Source organism: Macaca thibetana, chromosome 19 (genome assembly GCF_024542745.1).
Source record: "Macaca thibetana thibetana isolate TM-01 chromosome 19, ASM2454274v1, whole genome shotgun sequence".
Taxonomy (NCBI): Eukaryota; Metazoa; Chordata; class Mammalia; order Primates; family Cercopithecidae; genus Macaca; species Macaca thibetana.
In genome coordinates this window covers 35726227-35742918 of record NC_065596.1, presented here as the reverse complement: position 1 = coordinate 35742918, position 16692 = coordinate 35726227, and the positions used below count along the sequence as shown (strand labels likewise).

The following is a 16692-nucleotide window of genomic DNA, read 5'->3' as shown; positions in this document are numbered from 1 at the left end:
AGCTGGGTGCTGGGCAACCTGCTGCTGGTAGCAGGCTCTTTCTCTTCCTGGGGTACTGGCCAGGGGGCCAGGCGTTGCAGCTTCCGCTGAGCATGGGGGCAGCTCAGGCGGCTGTCTCTGGAGGCCCCCGGGGCCTTTGTGCCCTGGCCTCCATTTCTGGGTGCTCATGGGTCAGCGCGGGTTGAGGAGGGGTGACAGATGAAGCGTGGGCCCGTCAGTCCCCTGGCGGCAGAGCTGTGTTTGGACGGATGCCTGCAGCAGTGGGGATGGCTTTGTGGGAGCCGCCGTTAGTGCCTGTCCAAGCAGGGGAAGGAAGGGGCTGTTAGGCCCTTGAGGGGTGACTGGTGTTGAAGGCCCTAGAACACCACAGCAAAATAAGAAACCAGAGGCAATAGTGCAGAGCTGGTGGAGGGAGAACGGCAGAGGTAGTTTTCGTTTTTAATGGCTTCCTTTCTCATTTACAATTTCCCCTTCTTCCGTTTGCAGCCAGACTCTTGGTTTTCAAACGGTAGCTAAAAACTAGTGGTAGTCACTTCCGCTTTCTTGAAGTTGCTAAAAGTTGCAAAGAATGGGGGTGGCGGGGTGCACGGCGCCTGCAGTAGTATCCGAATGGTCTGAGGAAAAGTGCTTGAGTCACTTAGGCAAATGGGTAGAGCCTGTCTCCTGCTCCGCTGTGTTTAGCACCATCACCTTTGGGGTCGTGACGGTCCCTACCTGTCCTGCCAGGAAGCGTCTGGACGTGGCCTCAGGGTTGGACCGAAAGGGACTTGCACCTGCCAAGCTCCTGCTGTGTCAGGGCCACCTGCTTTAGCTGTGTGCCTTTCCACAGCAGCCCGCCCTGGTGGGCTGTGTCTCGTTTTCACGGATGAGGAAATGAGACTCAGAGAAGTCAAGTGTCTGCCCGGGTTCACCTAGTTAGAGTGAGCGTGAAACCCACCTCTCCTGCCCCATTCCCAGGGGTTCTAGCAGGCTTCATTAAGTTGGGAGAGGGGACTGAGAGGGCTTCAGGCCATAGTGCATTCAGAGTTTGTGGTGGAAGAAAGTTTTTTTTTTTTCTCTTTTTTTCTGTTCTTCCGTATTTGCATCTTCATTCTGTTTAGAGCCTGAGAATTGAAGTTTGTAGTGTCGACCACCCGATTGCGTTTGAGCCTTTCAGTCTACTCTGGTTTTCAGAGGAGCCACTTGAGGGGGAGAGTTCAAGGGACTGTCTGGGTTCTCGGGGCCAAGGTTCTTGGATGCCATGCACCAGCAAGCACCCTCCTGTCTCGTTCTGGCAGCCCCTGCCCCAGTTCTCTGGGGAGCTGGGTTTGGAGGGGAAGCGTGATGCTTAACTATCCCCGAAGCAGAGGGTTAGTCTGTAGCAGGGGTAGGGGGTTTGGGGGCCGAGGGCTATGGCCTGTGCCCTTTAATCAGGTATCTTAGAAGTGAACGGTGGGCCTCAGTATGAGAATTTCTGCCTCTTGTTTAGAGACTAGGGCATCCTGGAAGCCTCTTGCTAGCCATGTGGCTCCGCCGCTCTGGGCCCCTTTTCAACATGAAACTGTCGGAATAATCAGAATTCTTCATGTGGTCTTGTTGTGGAGCTGAGACAAGTGTCTGCAAGTGCGGGTCCATGGATTTTCTTTTTTTTTTTTTTGAGACGGAGTCTAGCTCTGTTGCCCAGGCTGGAGTGCAGTGGCCGGATCTCAGCTCACTGCAAGCCCCGCCTCCCGGGTTTACGCCATTCTCCTGCCTCAGCCTCCCGAGTAGCTGGGAGTACAGGCGCCCGCCACCTCGACCGGCTAATTTTTTTTGTATTTTAGTAGAGACGGGGTTTCACCGTGTTAGCCAGGATGGTCTCGATCTCCTGACCTCGTGATCCGCCCGTCTCGGCCTCCCAAAGTGCTGGGATTACAGGCTTGAGCCACCGCGCCCGGCCGGGTCCATGGATTTTCTACAGATGTGGGTTTGGTGCTGCTCCTGTCCTGCCCCCATGGTGGAGGGGCTCACCTAGCTTAGGGCTGTTGGTGGTGAGGGATGGGGAAGGGGTAACCTGCGTGAGTGCCCCAGGGCGGAGCCTTGGCAGCTTCAGCTCTGCCAGTCTGGCCGGCATCTCGTCAGCTCTGTGGACGCTGGGGCATAGTACAAGGCCTGAGCCTGGCCCGGGCTCTGGCCCTGCCATGGCCGATGGCCTGAGGCAGGTTTTTTTTTTTTTTTTTTTTTTCCAACAGTTTTTATTGAGGTATTCCATACAGTTCATCCATTTAGAGTGCACAGCCAGGAGTGGTGGCTCACGCCTATAAGCCTAGCACTTTGGGAGGCCGAGGCAGGCGGATCACTTGAGGTCAGGCATTCAAGACCAGCCTGGCCAACATGGTGAAACCCCATCTTTACTAAAAAAAAAAAAAAAAATACAAAAAAAAAATTAGCTGTGCGTGGTGGCGCATACCTGTAATCCCAGGTACTCAGGAGGCTGAGGCAGGAGAATTGCTTGAACCCGGGAGGCGGAGGTTGCAGTGAGCCGAGATTGCGCCACTACACTCCAGCCTCGGTGACAGCGCAAGACTCTGTCCCAAAAAAAAATTAGCCAAGCACCGTGTTGCGTGCTTGTAGTCCCCACTACTCGGGAGGCTGAGGCAGGAGAATTGCTTGAACCCGGGAACTGAAGGTTACAGTGAGCCCAGATGGCGCCATTGCACTCTATCCTGGGCAACAGAGCGAGACTCTGTCTCAAGAAAAACAATAATAAATAAAGTATACAATTCAGTGGTTCTTAGTATATTCACAACACTGGGGAAACATCACCATAATTGATTTTGGAACTTTTTTTAAATCACCCTTTCCTTTCAGGAACTTCCCCCCATCCGCTCCAGCTCCTGAAAGCCTGTAATCTCCTTTCTGTCTCTATGGATTTGCCTGTTCTGGACGCTTCACATAGGTGGAAGTCTGTGGCGTGTCGCTCCTTGGGACTGGCTTTGCTGGCGTGGCGCGGTCAGCCTTTCGGCCCGCCCGGTCTCCCGCGGAGAAAGAGCCTCTGTGTGTGTGCTTGCCACGTCTCGGTGCTTCGCTCGCCACAGCCTTAGGCCGGAAATTGGCAGAGTCATGATGAATGTGGCGGTTGCCCCTTGAGATTATTCTGGTCCCAGGTACACCCAGATCAGGAAATCCATGCCCCCGCTGCCGTCAGCACGCTGGTGAGTCACCTTTGCTGAGCCTGAGTTTTCTCTTCTGTGACATGGACACTCGGTGGTCGGCCTGTCGCATTCCTTGTCAAGTGGGATGGGAAGTAGGGGATGGTCCCTCGAGGAGGTCTAGCATCTGGGCAGAAGTGGCGGTGAGGAGTTACCGCTGTGCACACAGAGGTTCTCAGAGCAAGGAAAGGACATAGTTATATTTCCCTGTGAGGTGGTGGTGCCTTCGTCACTCTCGACACAGGGGAAAATACACACCCATTGCCTGCCTGGGTCGGCCCTGAGGGCCAGCCCCAGCCTCCCCAGCCTGCCCAGGGCGGTCTTGCACTTTCCCCCACCTCTTGATTCAGGCACCCTGTAGGAGTGGCTGGGAGGGGCCAGGGTGGGAGTGATTTCACTTTGTCCACGCCCTGAGAGGTGCGGCAGCCTCCTTGCCTGGGAGGAGCTAGGGCCTTGTGAAAATGAGGTTTGCTTTTCAGCTAATATTTCTGAGCATTTATTGCCAGGGCCAGGTTCCGTGCTAGGTGCCGCCCTCAGGTGCCCATGGTAACCTAGGAGGAAGGTTCTAGAGGAAGCCTTGTAGAGCCACGAGTGTGCACCTGCAGCTTCATTGCTGTGCCATAGAGATGCTTCCAGGCGGCAGGTCAGAGTGCACAGCTCAGGGAGACGGAGACAGTGGTGACAAAGGCGGGGCTCGCTGCTTGAGCCAGGCAGGCCAGGGAAGGCCCTTCTGTGAGGTGAATGCTCGGTAAGAGATCCGAAGATGAGAAGAAGTGAGACAAAAAGAAGACAAAGTCGCTGAGGTAGACCCAAGCTTAGTGTGTTCTGGAAACAGAAGGCCAGCGTGGCCAGGGCGAGTAGGAAGTGGGAGGCCATTGAGAGTCCCAGGCGCTGACCTGACGAGAGGGCGAGTCTGATTTTCCCTTCAGCAAGCTCTGCATGGCTGTGGGGAGGGGGATGAGCAGGGGGCACCTGCGGTCGAGTGTGGGGGGCCTGCTGTCACCTGGTGGTCATGCAGGCAGAAGGGGTGGAATGGTTATGTTTGGGGAGGTCAGTGGTGCCTGGGTCGGGGTGGGAGGCCTGAGAAGTCCCTAGATTTCTGGTGGTGCCTGGCTGGAGGAGAACTCAGGTCTCTGGCCGAGCTGTGCTGTCACAGCTGGTCTGGGAGGGACCTGAGGACCACAGCCCTCCACCCTGAATCCAGGGGTGTCTGTTGAGTAAGCACTAGGAGCTGGGACAAGGCGGACAGGGAGCTTACCATCCAGACAGGTCCCTCCAGGGTGGGCCTGGAAATGACAGGTTCCTCCCTGAGATGAGAGTCGGGGTCACCGTGGGCAGGGCTAGTCCCTCAGGCAGAGCGAGTGCTGGAGCCGGCCCAGCCAGAACTCGCTCGTTCATCCCTTAAGTGTCCACTACACAGGCCCTGTGCTGGGGCTCTGCACCCTGAGAATTCAACTTCTAAAGGCTGAGAGTGCCGGCTTCACTGCCCACCAACCCCTAGATCGGGGCATGGGCGTTTACTTTGGTGTGCCTCAGTTTCCTCTCCTGTAAAATGAGGCCATTCCCTGGAGGGTGGTTGTGAGAGTTGGTGGAGGTAATGGCTGTGAAGTCCTGTTTAGAGCAGTCAGCGCAGTGCAGGTGCCGGAGCGCCCCGGCCGATACCATTGACATCATTGCCTGGAGTGCCTGGGATGCCCCCATTCACCCAGACCTGCAGGGCCTTCTGGACATCCATCCAGCACTGTGCCTCAGGCAGCCACGGGCTGTGCAGGAAACACCTGAAGTGGCAGCCCCAGGAGCACTGGCGAGGTGGTGTGGGGCACGGCCTCCCCAGGGCACTGGGGTCACCGTGGGCACGGAGGTCAGTCGGTGAGCTGGCTGGGCAGGGGCATCGGAGCCTGGATGCAGGCTTGGTGGAGTGCACATCACTGAGCAGGTGGAGGTACTCATGGTTGTGCTTTAAAAGAATTTTTTTTTTTCCGAGACTGAGTGTTGCTCTGTCACCCAGGCTGGAGTGCAGTGGCGCAATCTTGGTTCACTGCAACCTCCACTCCCGGATTCAGGCGATTCTCCTGCCTCAGCCTCCCGAGTAGCTGGGACTACAGGCACCCAACACCACACTTGGCTAATTTTTGTATTTTTAGTAGAAATGGAGTTTCACCATGTTGGCCAGGCTCGTGTCAAACTCCTGACCTCGGGTGACCTGCCCGCCGGGGCTTCCCAAAGTTCTGGGATTATAGGTGTGAGCCACTGCGCCCGACCTTAGAAGGAATATTGGGAGTCTGGGCGTGGTGGCTTACGCCTGTAATCCCAACACTTTGGGAGGCCCAGGTGGGCGGATCACCCACGGTTAGGAGTTTGAAACCAGCCTGGCCAACATGGTGAAACCCCATTTCTACTAAAATACAAAAATTAGCCGGGCGTGGTGGCGGATGCATGTAGTACAGCTACTGGGGAGGCGGAGGCGGGAGAATTGCCTGAACCCGGGAGGCGAAGGTTGCGGTGAACCTAGATTGTGCCACTGCACTCCAGCCTGGGCGACAGAGTGAGACTCCATCTCAAAGAAAAAGGATTATTGGGAAAAGTGGACTGGTGAGGGGTAAGAGGTGAGTCGCTGGGTGCTGCGGACTGGGACCTGGCAGACCCCCCAGAGGAGCAGGGGTTCAAATGCCTGGAGGCTGCTGCTGTCTCCCCCAGTCCTCCCGCTGCCGCCATGACTGACGTTGGTCACAGAGCTCTTCCCTCTGCTCCACTCTCAAATGTCATTGGCCAGGTTTAGGGACCTATAGTGTCATATCAAGGTTGTTGCCAGCCTGGAGTCACCGAGGCAGACCGGCAGCCTGGGAGCGAGGTCTGGACTGCAGCCTCCCAAGCTGAGCCCAGCCTTAGGGTGGTCAGGGTGGATGAGTGAGGAGATCCTGGCCCCAGGCTGGCCTGGCTTCAAGTTAGGCGGGAAGGAGAGGAAAGGAGGCCTAGGCGGCGTTTGACCTGCCTGAGGCCATGTGTGGGACTCTGTCCTGCCCGTTGTCAGCCTGGACTGCTCGCCTAAGCTTGGATGAAGTCTCTTCCCTGGGCCTGGTGCTCCATGTCTCCCTGTCTCTTCCCTGGGGTCTGGGACTGAGTCAGGCCTGGCGGCTAATGGGCACTGAAGTGACAGGTCAGAGGGGCTCGAGGACATGGTGGAGGCCTGTGCTAAGGGAATGACGGAACTGGAAGAAGCTGCAGAAGGGCGTTGAAGGAAAGGGACTAACATCTGTGCCTGGGAGTGACGGCGGTGAAGGGCTGTGGGAGAGGCACCCCGGCCTCCCGTGCCGGCTCTGCTCTGTTCCCAGCCTGCTTTGTGGTGAGTTGGGGGCAGCAGTGGCCTTAGCCGGTGATATGGTTGTCAGGAGGCCGGTGACGAGCCTGAGCTCTGGTCAGTGTCTTAACTGATGAGAACTCCACAAAGGCTGTCTGCTGGGACCAGATGGCCTTTGAGATGCCAGGATGCTGCCTGACTTACCGGGCTTTGGTTGCCCCTTGTCCTCTGTGGCGGGTGATGGCAGCTTGCTTGGGGGCTGCTGGTGGCTTGGACATCGTGTGTACAGCACACATGCAGAGCCAGGACCATTGTCACCAGGTGCCGAGAGCACACGTCGCAGGTGAGCTCTGCAGTGGACGGTCTGTGTGGAGGCTTTGTAGGGCCCTGCGGAGCAGTGACATAGTACAGGGCAGGGGCTCAGAATGGGGTTGCCTGGCATCTTGTTAATGCTCTGTGTATGTGTCCTTATTGCCAGTGAGTTCCTGTGCAGGAGTGTTTAGGGGCTGGAACCAGGCCGAGGAACCAGACGCTGTCCTCCAGAGGGCGGGAGCCAGCTCCAGATGGGGACAGGGTCAGGGCTGGGTGTTGCTGGCTTTGTTCTTCCTCTGCAGTATCTGTCTATCCCACCCTGGGTTCCTTCAGGTCCTGGTCAGTGACTGTTCTGGGGGCCCCTCCCTTCCAACTTTTCCTCTTCCTCGTTCCAGCCCAGGTGCTGGGTGAGAGGATGGTTGGGGTGTGTTTGTGTGTGAGTGGTGTCCAGGCAACGGCCACAGCCTGGAGACGCACAGACTTCCTCTCTTCCCCCTGCCACCGCCCCATGCCTCCCACGCAGCCTCGGGTGATTTGCTGGGCCAAGCAGCAGCCGTGTGCTGAAAGTCATCGGGCGTTTGAGTTTGTTGAACAAATACAGGTTGAAGCAAATTTGAAGACAGAGGTTCAGGCCCCGCCCCTGCGGTGTCCCACCCAAAAGTGGGGATAGTGGACCCAGACCCTCATGGGGAGACAGGGCCTGAGGCCTCTCAGTGCACAGTGTCCAGCCTCTACTCGCATGCCCTGCACACAGTCCACACTGGGGACTTCACCAGGCCCGAGGCCTCGGGTGTGAAGTGACCCCCCGGACCTCAGGCGAGGCGGCCTGGAGGCTGGAGGTGGGGAAGAGGGGTGGGCTCGAGGGCAGCTGTAGGAGCCTGGTACTCAGTGGGAGCCTTATTAAGCATGAGTGATGGAGGCACTGAGCCTGTGGGCAGTCCCAGGGTGGGGCTGGGCTCAATGTGAGGGAGAGGGCTGGGTCTTGGGGAGAGGCTGTGCCCAAGGTGGGCACTCAGCCCCTGTGGTCAGCCCCTCGTCCAGCAGGGACTCCCCTGGGGCGTCTGACGCGGCGCTGGTTGTGTTCATGCCTGTAGGGCGCCATGTTTTGGAAGTTTGACCTGCACACAAGCTCACACCTGGACACGCTGCTGGAGCGGGAGGACCTGAGCCTGCCGGAGCTGCTGGACGAGGAAGACGTGCTGCAGGAGTGCAAGGTGGTCAACCGCAAGCTGCTGGACTTCCTGCTGCAGCCACCCCACCTGCAGGCCATGGTGGCCTGGGTCACCCAGGAGCCGCCCGCTAGCGGTGAGGAGCGGCTTCGCTACAAGTGAGTTCCCTCGCTCCTGGCCAGCCCGTCCCTATCAGCATCACACATACCTTCACTACGCAAGCCTCACAGCTACCCTGAAATGCGTCAGTATCAGTCAACTCCAGTTTGGGGATCAGGAAAGCGAGGCAGGGAGCAGCCAGGCCCCTGCACAAGGCCTCACAGCTCACTGGGTGCAGACCAAGGAATGCAGTGGCATAGTCACAGGAGCCACAAAGTCATGGGCCCAAGCGATCCTCCCGCCTCAATCTCCCGAGTAGCTGGGACCACAAGTGTGTGACAACATGCCTGGCTGGTTTTTCTGTTTATTCGACGCTTTTTATTTTATTTATTTTTTATTAAAAAAATTTTTTGTGTGTTTGCGAGATGTTTGTCTGCTATTGAAGACATTTTAAGATTACTTATTTTTTGGCCGGGCGCGGTGGCTCAAGCCTGTAATCCCAGCACTTTGGGAGGCTGAGACGGGCGGATCATGAGGTCAGGAGATGGAGACCATCCTGGCTAACACGGTGAAACCCCATCTCTACTAAAAAAATACAAAAAACTAGCCGGGCGAGGTGGCGACACCTGTAGTCCCAGCTACTCGGGAGGCTGAGGCAGAATGGCGTAAACCCAGGAGGCGGAGCCTGCAGTGAGCTGAGATCCGGCCACTGCACCCCAGCCTGGGTGACAGAGTGAGACTCTGACTCAAAAAAAAAAAAAAAAAAAGATTACTTATTTTTTAATCCAAGTGATACTCAAAAGACACTTTTTTTTTGTTTTTGGAGACTCACTGTGTCACCAGGTTGGAATGCAGTGGCATGATTGTCTCACTGCAACCTCTGCCTCCCGGATTCAAGTGATTCTCCTGCCTCACCCTCCTCAGTAGCTGGGACTATAAGTCACCACACCTGGCTAATTTTTGTATTTTTAGTAGAGACGGGGTTTTGCCATGTTGCCCAGGCTGGTCTCAAACTCCTGACCTCAAGTGATCTGCCTGCTTTGGCCTTCCAAGGGGCACCTCCGCACAGTCCTAGAGCAGATTGTGGTCCCTCAGGGCCTTGAATGGCTGCTGCTGGGGTGGCTCTTGTCTTGGAGCCGTCAGGCACCGTGTGAGAGTTTGGAGAAGGGAGGCAGGAGGTGGGGCTGGAAGCTGAGCAAGGTTCCAGGAGTCAGCGGAACTGGGGCAGTGTACGGGGCGGCAAGTGAAGCCGCTGAGTCAGAAGGGATGAGCGTTATCTGTTGGGGGATTGGGAAGCACAGGAGCTTCAGGACCAGGCTTGTCTTGGGGGTGGTGAGGAGCCTAGGATGGGACGGCTGGGTGTTAGCAGGGTAGGGGAGGCCTGGTGTGGGCCCTTATTTCTGCGTCAGCCCTGTCCTCTGCCTTGTCATGCCCTTTCCCCTTCCGGGATGGGGTCTCTGCGGCCCCAGGAACCCAGTGCCCGGTGCAGAGAAGAGGGTAGAGCCTTGCCCCCTACCCCAACCTGAGCCCCCACCCACCTGTGCTTGCCTCCCAGGTACCCCAGTGTGGCCTGCGAGATTCTGACCTCAGACGTACCGCAGATCAATGACGCCCTGGGTGCTGATGAGTCCCTCCTGAACCGGCTCTACGGCTTCCTGCAGAGCACCGGCAGCCTCAATCCGCTGCTGGCCAGCTTCTTCAGCAAGGTCATGGGCATCCTCATCAACCGCAAGACGGACCAGGTGCCCTGGCCCCCACCCTGATGCCACGTGGGGTTGGGGGTGGCGGCCGGGCCAGGCCCTGTGCATGACGCAGCCCATGCGCCCCCAGCTTGTGTCCTTTCTGCGGAAGAAGGATGACTTCGTGGACCTGCTGCTGCAGCACATCGGCACCTCGGCCATCATGGACCTGCTGCTGCGCCTGCTTACCTGTGTGGAGCGGCCCCAGCTGAGGCAGGACGTTGTCAATGTGAGCAGGGCCGGCTCCTCTGGGGGTAGGGGGCTGGACACGGTGGATGGTGATGCAGCCCCCGCCTTCTCACCCTCAGTGGCTCAACGAGGAGAAGATCGTCCAGCGGCTGATTGAGCAGATCCACCCGTCGAAGGATGAGAATGTGAGTGCTGCCAGTGCCCCTGCAGCTTCCCCTTAGAGTCCGTTCCCCATGCCCAGCTCCCCGCTTTTAAAAGAGGAATTGGGGCTGGACGCGGTGGCTCGAGCCTGTAATTCCAGCACTTTGGGAGGGCGAAGTGGGAGGATTCTTGAGCCCATGAGTTTGAGACCAGCTTGGGCAACATAGTAACACCCATTTCTACATAAAAACTTATGTGTGTTGAGTGTGGTGGTGCACACCTGGAGTCCCTGCTACTTGGAAAGCTCAGGTAGGAGGATTGCTTGAGCTGGGAGGTCAAGACTACAGTGAGTCATGATCACACCACTGCACTCCAGCCTGGGTGACAGACCCCGTCTCAAAAAAGGAAAAAAAGAAATTGGTGAGAAAAGAGAGCCTTGAGAACCAGGTATATCCATGCCCTTTGAGAAAAGGAAGGAAACTTGACTCAAATGATTCTCCCACCTTGGCCTCCGAAAGTGCTAGAAAGGTTTTTTTCATGACCCAGGAACTTGGCACATAATGCCTTGTAGGGAGGGGCCCTCCTCATCACCTGTCCCAGCCCTGGCCCCACATCCTTCCCTGCCCACCCTGACCTGTGCTGTTGCTGGGCCTGGCAGCTTTTTCCCTGTCTCCTGCCTGATTGAACCCCTCCATGTCCTTCTAAGGGTCCATCCAGCAGCCTTGCTTTCAAGGACCCTCACATCCTCCCCTTTAGTTCTGGGGGGGGCCCCACATCCATGTGTTTCTCCAGCTTACGTCTCCATCTCTGTCCTGGTGTCCAGCACAGGGCCTAGTGTAGAGTAGGTGTTTGTCAAGAGCCTCCGACGTCCGAGGCCCCCGGGAGCAACGTGTCCCTCCCCATGCCAGCTGCTGCCTCTGAGAGGCGTACAGGCTTGCAGAGCAGAGATGTGGCTCTGGGCTCACCCAGGCTAGGGCCTGTCCCTGTGAGGGCCCTGAGGCATGGCCCAGGAGCAACACAGCCAAGCCCTGGCGGCTGCCCGTTGGGTTAGACTCAGCTCTGCTTATGCTTTTCTCTTCTGTAGCAGCTTTACTGAGATATAAATTACACAGCATATGACTCACCCACTGAAGCTTACAGTTCAGTGCTTTTAGCGTATTCACAGCGTTGTTTATCATCTTGTTGAATTTAGATTATTTTTTATCACTCCAAAAAACAAGTCCTGCCTGTAATCCCAGCGTTTTGGCAGGTGAGGCTGGAGGATCGCTTGAGCCCAGGAGTTTGAGACTAGCCTGGGCAACATAGCAAGACCTTGTCTCTACAAAAAATTTGAAACTTAGCTGGCATTGGTGGTGCACACCTGTAGTCCTAGCTCCTCAAGAGTCTGAGACAGGAGGATCTGTTGGGCCCAGGAGTTCAAGGCTGCAGTGAGCTACGATGATACCACTGCACTCCAGCCTGGGGTGATGTAGAGGCCGTATCTTTTTTTTTTTTTTAGACAGGGTCTTGCTCCGTTGCCCAGGCTGGAGTGCAGTAGTGTGATCCCAGGCTGGAGTGCAGTGGTGTGATCCCAGGCTGGAGTGCAGTGGTGTGGTCTTGCCTCACTGCAGCCTTGACCCCCTGGGCTCAAGCGATCCTCCTGCCTCCGCCACATGAGTGGCTGGAACTACAGGCACATACCAGCATTCCTGGCTAATTATTTTGTACTTGTAGAGATGGAGTTTTTGCCACATTGCCCAGGCTGGTCTCAAACTCCTGGGCTCAAGTGATGCTCCCACCTCGGCCTTTCAAAGTGCTGGGATTATAGACATGTGCTGTCACACCCAGCTGAGACCTTTTCTCCAGAAAAAAGAAAAAAAAGATACCCTGTATTCATTAGCACCCCCTCCCAATTTTTCCCTTTCTCTTCTCAGCCCCTGGCAACCACCAGACTATTCTGTCTCTGGATTTGTCTTTGGACATTTCATAAAATGGGATCATACACCATGTGGTCTGTGTCTGGTTTCTTTCACTAGCATGATGTTTTGTGGCTCATTCACGTGGTTGCGTGGATCAGTTTCACTGGTTTTGTGGCTCATTCACGTGGTTGCGTGGATCAGTTTCACTGTTTTTGTGCTCATTCACGTGGTTGCGTGGATCAGTTACACTCCTTTTTTTGGCTGATTAGCCCTCCCCTGTGCGGACAGACCAGGTTGGGCATACCCACTCGTCAGTCGAAGCTGTCTGGGTCGTTGCAGGCAGTGCTGCCGGCCCTGTGTGCGAGCTCGCGGGCCTTCTGTGGATGCCTCCTGCCCTGGGGAGCCTTCCTGGGTTCCTGTTCTCTCCACCATTTTCCCTCTAGCAGTTGGTGCTTCTGTGCCCCCTTCTTCTTCTTTTTTTTTTTTTTTTTTGAGACGGAGTCTCGCTCTGCTGCCCAGGCTGGAGTGCAGTGGCCGGATCTCAGCTCACTGCAAGCTCCGCCTCCTGGGTTCACGCCATTCTCCTGCCTCAGCCTCCCGAGGAGCTGGGACTACAGGCACCCGCCACCGCGCCCGGCTAGTTTTTTTTGTATTTTTTTTTTTTAGTAGAGACGGGGTTTCACCGTGTTAGCCAGGATGGTCTCGATCTCCTGACCTCGTGATCCGCCCGCCTCGGCCTCCCAAAGTGCTGGGATTACAGGCTTGAGCCACCGCGCCCGGCCTGTGCCCCCTTCTTCTTAACTCGTGTCCCTGTGTCTGGGTGACCGTTTTTCCCTGGATGGTCAGCTCGGGGGAGGGGCTTCCAGCACCAGGCTGCAGAGGGCCCGGTGGCCCACCCAGGATCCTCACCTGTCTCTCCCCATCCCAGCAACATTCCAACGCGTCCCAGTCCCTGTGTGACATCGTCCGCCTGAGCCGGGAGCAGATGATCCAAGTCCAGGACAGCCCGGAGCCTGACCAGCTGCTGGCCACCCTGGAGAAGTGGGTGTGCGGGCGAAGCTAAGGCTGGGGGGAGCTGACTTGGGGATGCCCTGGGCCCCTGGCCCCTCACCCTGACCCCCGCCCCCACCCCCATAGGCAGGAGACGATTGAGCAGCTCTTAAGCAACATGTTCGAGGTGGAGCAGAGCCAGTCTGTCATCGTCAGTGGGATCCAGGTGCTGCTGACCCTGCTGGAGCCCAGGAGGCCGAGGTGAGGGATATGGGCCGCAGACCATGCATGCTGCCCATCCCCTGGGGCTCTCTGGCCCCTCAGAGGCGGGTCTCGGTGTCCACCAAGTGAAACTGCCGCCTCCAAGTGGCGCCTTGCTCTGGTGGCCGCTTGTGCTCCCTGTGCAGTGGACAGTATGGGCCCAAGGGAGGAATCTTCCTGTCTTGTTTGACAAATGAGGGCGCTGAGGCTGAGACCACTGCTGCAGCTTGTGTTGGGAGGGACCTCAGGCCCCCGTGCCCCTGCCTTACCATAAAGGCCTCTAGCTTGTTGGGTGTGCCTTCCCGCCCTCATCCCTCACCGGTGCCCCCACAGTGGACTGCCAATGCTGCCACCTGGCGAGCTCCCCACCCCACCCCAGCCAGGTGTAGTCTGAAGGGCCTCAGAAGAGAGCAGCGCCGGGGGCATGTGGCTCCTCGTCTTCCTCCAGACCCTGCAGACTCGGTCCTTGCGCCTGCTGTCGTGTGGGCACGCAGGCCGTCTAGGCTCACTCTGCCTTTGACCCTGCCCTCCTGCAGGTCCGAGTCCATGACTGTGAACAACTTCTTCAGCAGTGTGGATGGGCAGCTGGAGCTCCTGGCCCAGGGAGCCCTGGAGAGCGCTGTGTCCAGTGTGGGCGCCTTGCACGCCCTGCGCCCGCGGCTCAGCTGCTTCCACCAGCTCCTGCTGGAGCCTCCCAAGGTCAGGGGCGGGGGTTGTGGTCCTTGGGGAGGCGGGGGAAGCAGGAAGCGCAGCCCTTGGGAACCAGGGCTCCCTGTATCTGCAGCTGGAGCCGCTACAGATGACGTGGGGCATGCTGGCTCCGCCTCTGGGCAACACGCGGCTGCACGTGGTCAAGCTCCTGGCCAGCGCCCTGAGCGCCAATGATGCAGCCCTGACGCAGGAGCTCCTGGCACTGGACGTGCCCAACACCATGCTGGTGCGGGACTGGACTGGGCTAGGGGCTTAGGGGCTGGGGTGGGACCGGACTGAGCTAGGGGCTCGGGGGCTGGGGGCTCAGGGGCTGGGGTGGGGACCGGACTGGGCTGGGGGCTCGGGGGGCTGGGGGCTTAGGGGCTGGGGTGGGACCGGACTGAGCTAGGGGCTCGGGGGCTGGGGGCTCAGGGGCTGGGGTGGGGACCGGACTGGGCTGGGGGCTCAGGGGCTGGGGGTTAAGGGGCTGGGGTGGGACCGGACTGGGCTAGGGGCTCGGGGGCTGGGGGCTCAGGGGCTGGGGTGGGGACCGGACTGGGCTGGGGGCTCGGGGGCTGGGGGTTAAGCGGCTGGGGTGGGGACTGGACTGGGCTAGGGGCTCGGGGGCTGGGGGTTAAGCGGCTGGGGTGGGGACTGGACTGGGCTAGGGGCTCGGGGGCTGGGGGTTAAGGGGCTGGGGTGGGGACCGGACTGGGCTAGGGGCTCGGGGGCTGGGGGTGGGGGTTAAGGGGCTGGGGTGGGGACCGGACTGAGCTAGGGGCTCGGGGGCTGGGGGGGGACCGGACTGAGCTAGGGGCTCAGGGGCTGGGGGTTAAGGGGCTGGGGTGGGGACCGGACGGGGCTGGGGGCTCGGGGGCTAGGGGCTTAGGGGCTGGGGTGGGACGGGACTGAGCTAGGGGCTCGGGGGCTGGGGATTAAGGGGCTGGGGTGGGGACCGGACTGAGCTAGGGGCTCAGGGGCTGGGGGCTTAGGGGCTGGGGTGGGGACCGGACTGAGCTAGGGGCTTGGGGGCTGGGGGCTTAGGGGCTGGGGTGGGGACCCGACTGAGCTAGGGGCTTGGGTACTGGGAGCTTAGGGGCTGGGGTGGGGACCGGACTGGGCTAGGGGCTCGGGGGCTGGGGTGGGGACTGGCCTGGGTGGGGGCTCAGGGGCTAGGGTGGGGACCAGACTGGGCTGGGGGCTCGGGCGCTGGGGGCTCAGGGGCTGGGGGCTCAGGGGCTGGGGCAGGGCCTCTCTGGTACCAACCCTGTGTCCTCCCATAGGACCTCTTCTTCCACTATGTCTTCAACAACTTCCTGCATGCCCAAGTGGAGGGATGCGTGAGCACCATGCTGAGCTTGGGGCCACCTCCTGACAGCAACCCTGAGACGCCCGTCCAAAACCCTGTTGTGAAACATGTGAGCTGGGACTCCCTGATCCCCTCCTTCTGGGCCCATCCCCTGTGGGCGCACCCTCTCCAGAGGCCTACCCCTCACTTCTTCCTCCCACAAGTGTTCGTTGGGTAGTGTTAGGTGCCAGCACCCAGATGGGATGTGGGAGGCATGGCCAGGGAGAAACGGGGATGAAACATGCAGGTGCAGGGAGCAGTGGGCTCCTGACTTGAACCGAAGAGCTAGGGGTGGGCGGGAGCAGACCTGCGAGCGGCTGTGTGTGCATGAGTGTGCACACATGAGTGTGTGTGTGAGAGCACGTGTCTGTTAGTGCATGCATGTGTGTAAGCATGTGTGTGCACGCATGAGTGTGTAAGCATGTATGCATGTGTGTGCACGCGTGTGTATGAGTGTTAGTGCATGCATGCGTGTGTGAGCACGTGAGTCTGCATGCATGAGTGTGTGTGAGCATGTATGCATGTGTGTGCATGCGTATGAGTGTGTTAGTGCATGCATGCGTGTGTGAACATGTGTGAGTCTGCATGCATGAGTGTGTGTGAGCATGTATGCATGTGTGTGCACGTGTGTGTGAGCATGAGTGTGTCAGTGCATGCATGCGTGTGTGAGCATGTGTGAGTCTGCATGCATGAGTGTGTGTGTGTGAGCATGTATGCATGTGTGTGCACACATGAGTGTGTGTGCATGCACCACATACTCTTCGTAGAAAGACCAGAGAGACTTAGCTGGATGCCAGGGTCCCAAGCCCCAGCTTCCATCCCTCCTTCCCACTCCCATGTGGATGAGCTGGGGCCTGGTGAAGCGTCTGCTGAGGAAGGGACCCCTGCCGCAGTGCAGAGCTCCCCATACGTGTGCAGACCCCGCCAGGCCATCCTGTCCTGCTGTCCCACAGCTGCTGCAGCAGTGCCGCCTGGTGGAGCGGATCCTGGCTTCCTGGGAGGAGAACGACCGTGTACAGTGAGCACCTGCTGCCCTTTGTGTCTCCAGGGGCTGGGACTGTCTGGGTGGGGGACTGGGTCGGGACTGGGACTGTCTGGGTGGGGGACTGGGTCGGGCTGGGCTGGAACTGCCTGGGTTGGGGGATGGGTCGGGGCTGGGCATCGTTGGGTCCAGTCCTGGCTTCTAGCCGTGGCCTTCACTCTTGCCAGGTCTGCGGGAGGCCCTCGGAAAGGCTACATGGGCCACCTGACGAGAATGGCCAACGCCCTGGTGCAGAGCACAGAGAAGGGGCCCAATGCAGAGCAGCTGGGACAGCTGCTGAAGGGTGAGGGTCCCCAGGCCAGCCTGAGGGGTACGTGGGGGGCTTGAAGCCAGGGGATGCCTCACG

The 16692-nt window shown here is 58.5% G+C and overlaps 1 protein-coding gene across 3 annotated transcripts in view; it reads left to right on the top strand.

Annotated features, from left to right (window-relative positions):
• Positions 1-16692, top strand: part of PPP6R1 (protein phosphatase 6 regulatory subunit 1) — a 31334-nt gene that overhangs the window by 4306 nt on the left and 10336 nt on the right. For all 3 annotated transcript variants that reach the window (XM_050771681.1, XM_050771679.1, XM_050771680.1), the window contains exons 2-12: positions 7875-8107; positions 9604-9790; positions 9879-10016; positions 10096-10161; positions 12944-13056; positions 13153-13266; positions 13803-13965; positions 14051-14203; positions 15240-15374; positions 16258-16322; positions 16514-16629. In XM_050771681.1, coding sequence (XP_050627638.1) covers positions 7881-8107; positions 9604-9790; positions 9879-10016; positions 10096-10161; positions 12944-13056; positions 13153-13266; positions 13803-13965; positions 14051-14203; positions 15240-15374; positions 16258-16322; positions 16514-16629 — 1477 coding nt within the window. In that variant the 5' untranslated portion in view covers positions 7875-7880. The remainder of the gene's footprint in view (positions 1-7874; positions 8108-9603; positions 9791-9878; positions 10017-10095; positions 10162-12943; positions 13057-13152; positions 13267-13802; positions 13966-14050; positions 14204-15239; positions 15375-16257; positions 16323-16513; positions 16630-16692) is intronic.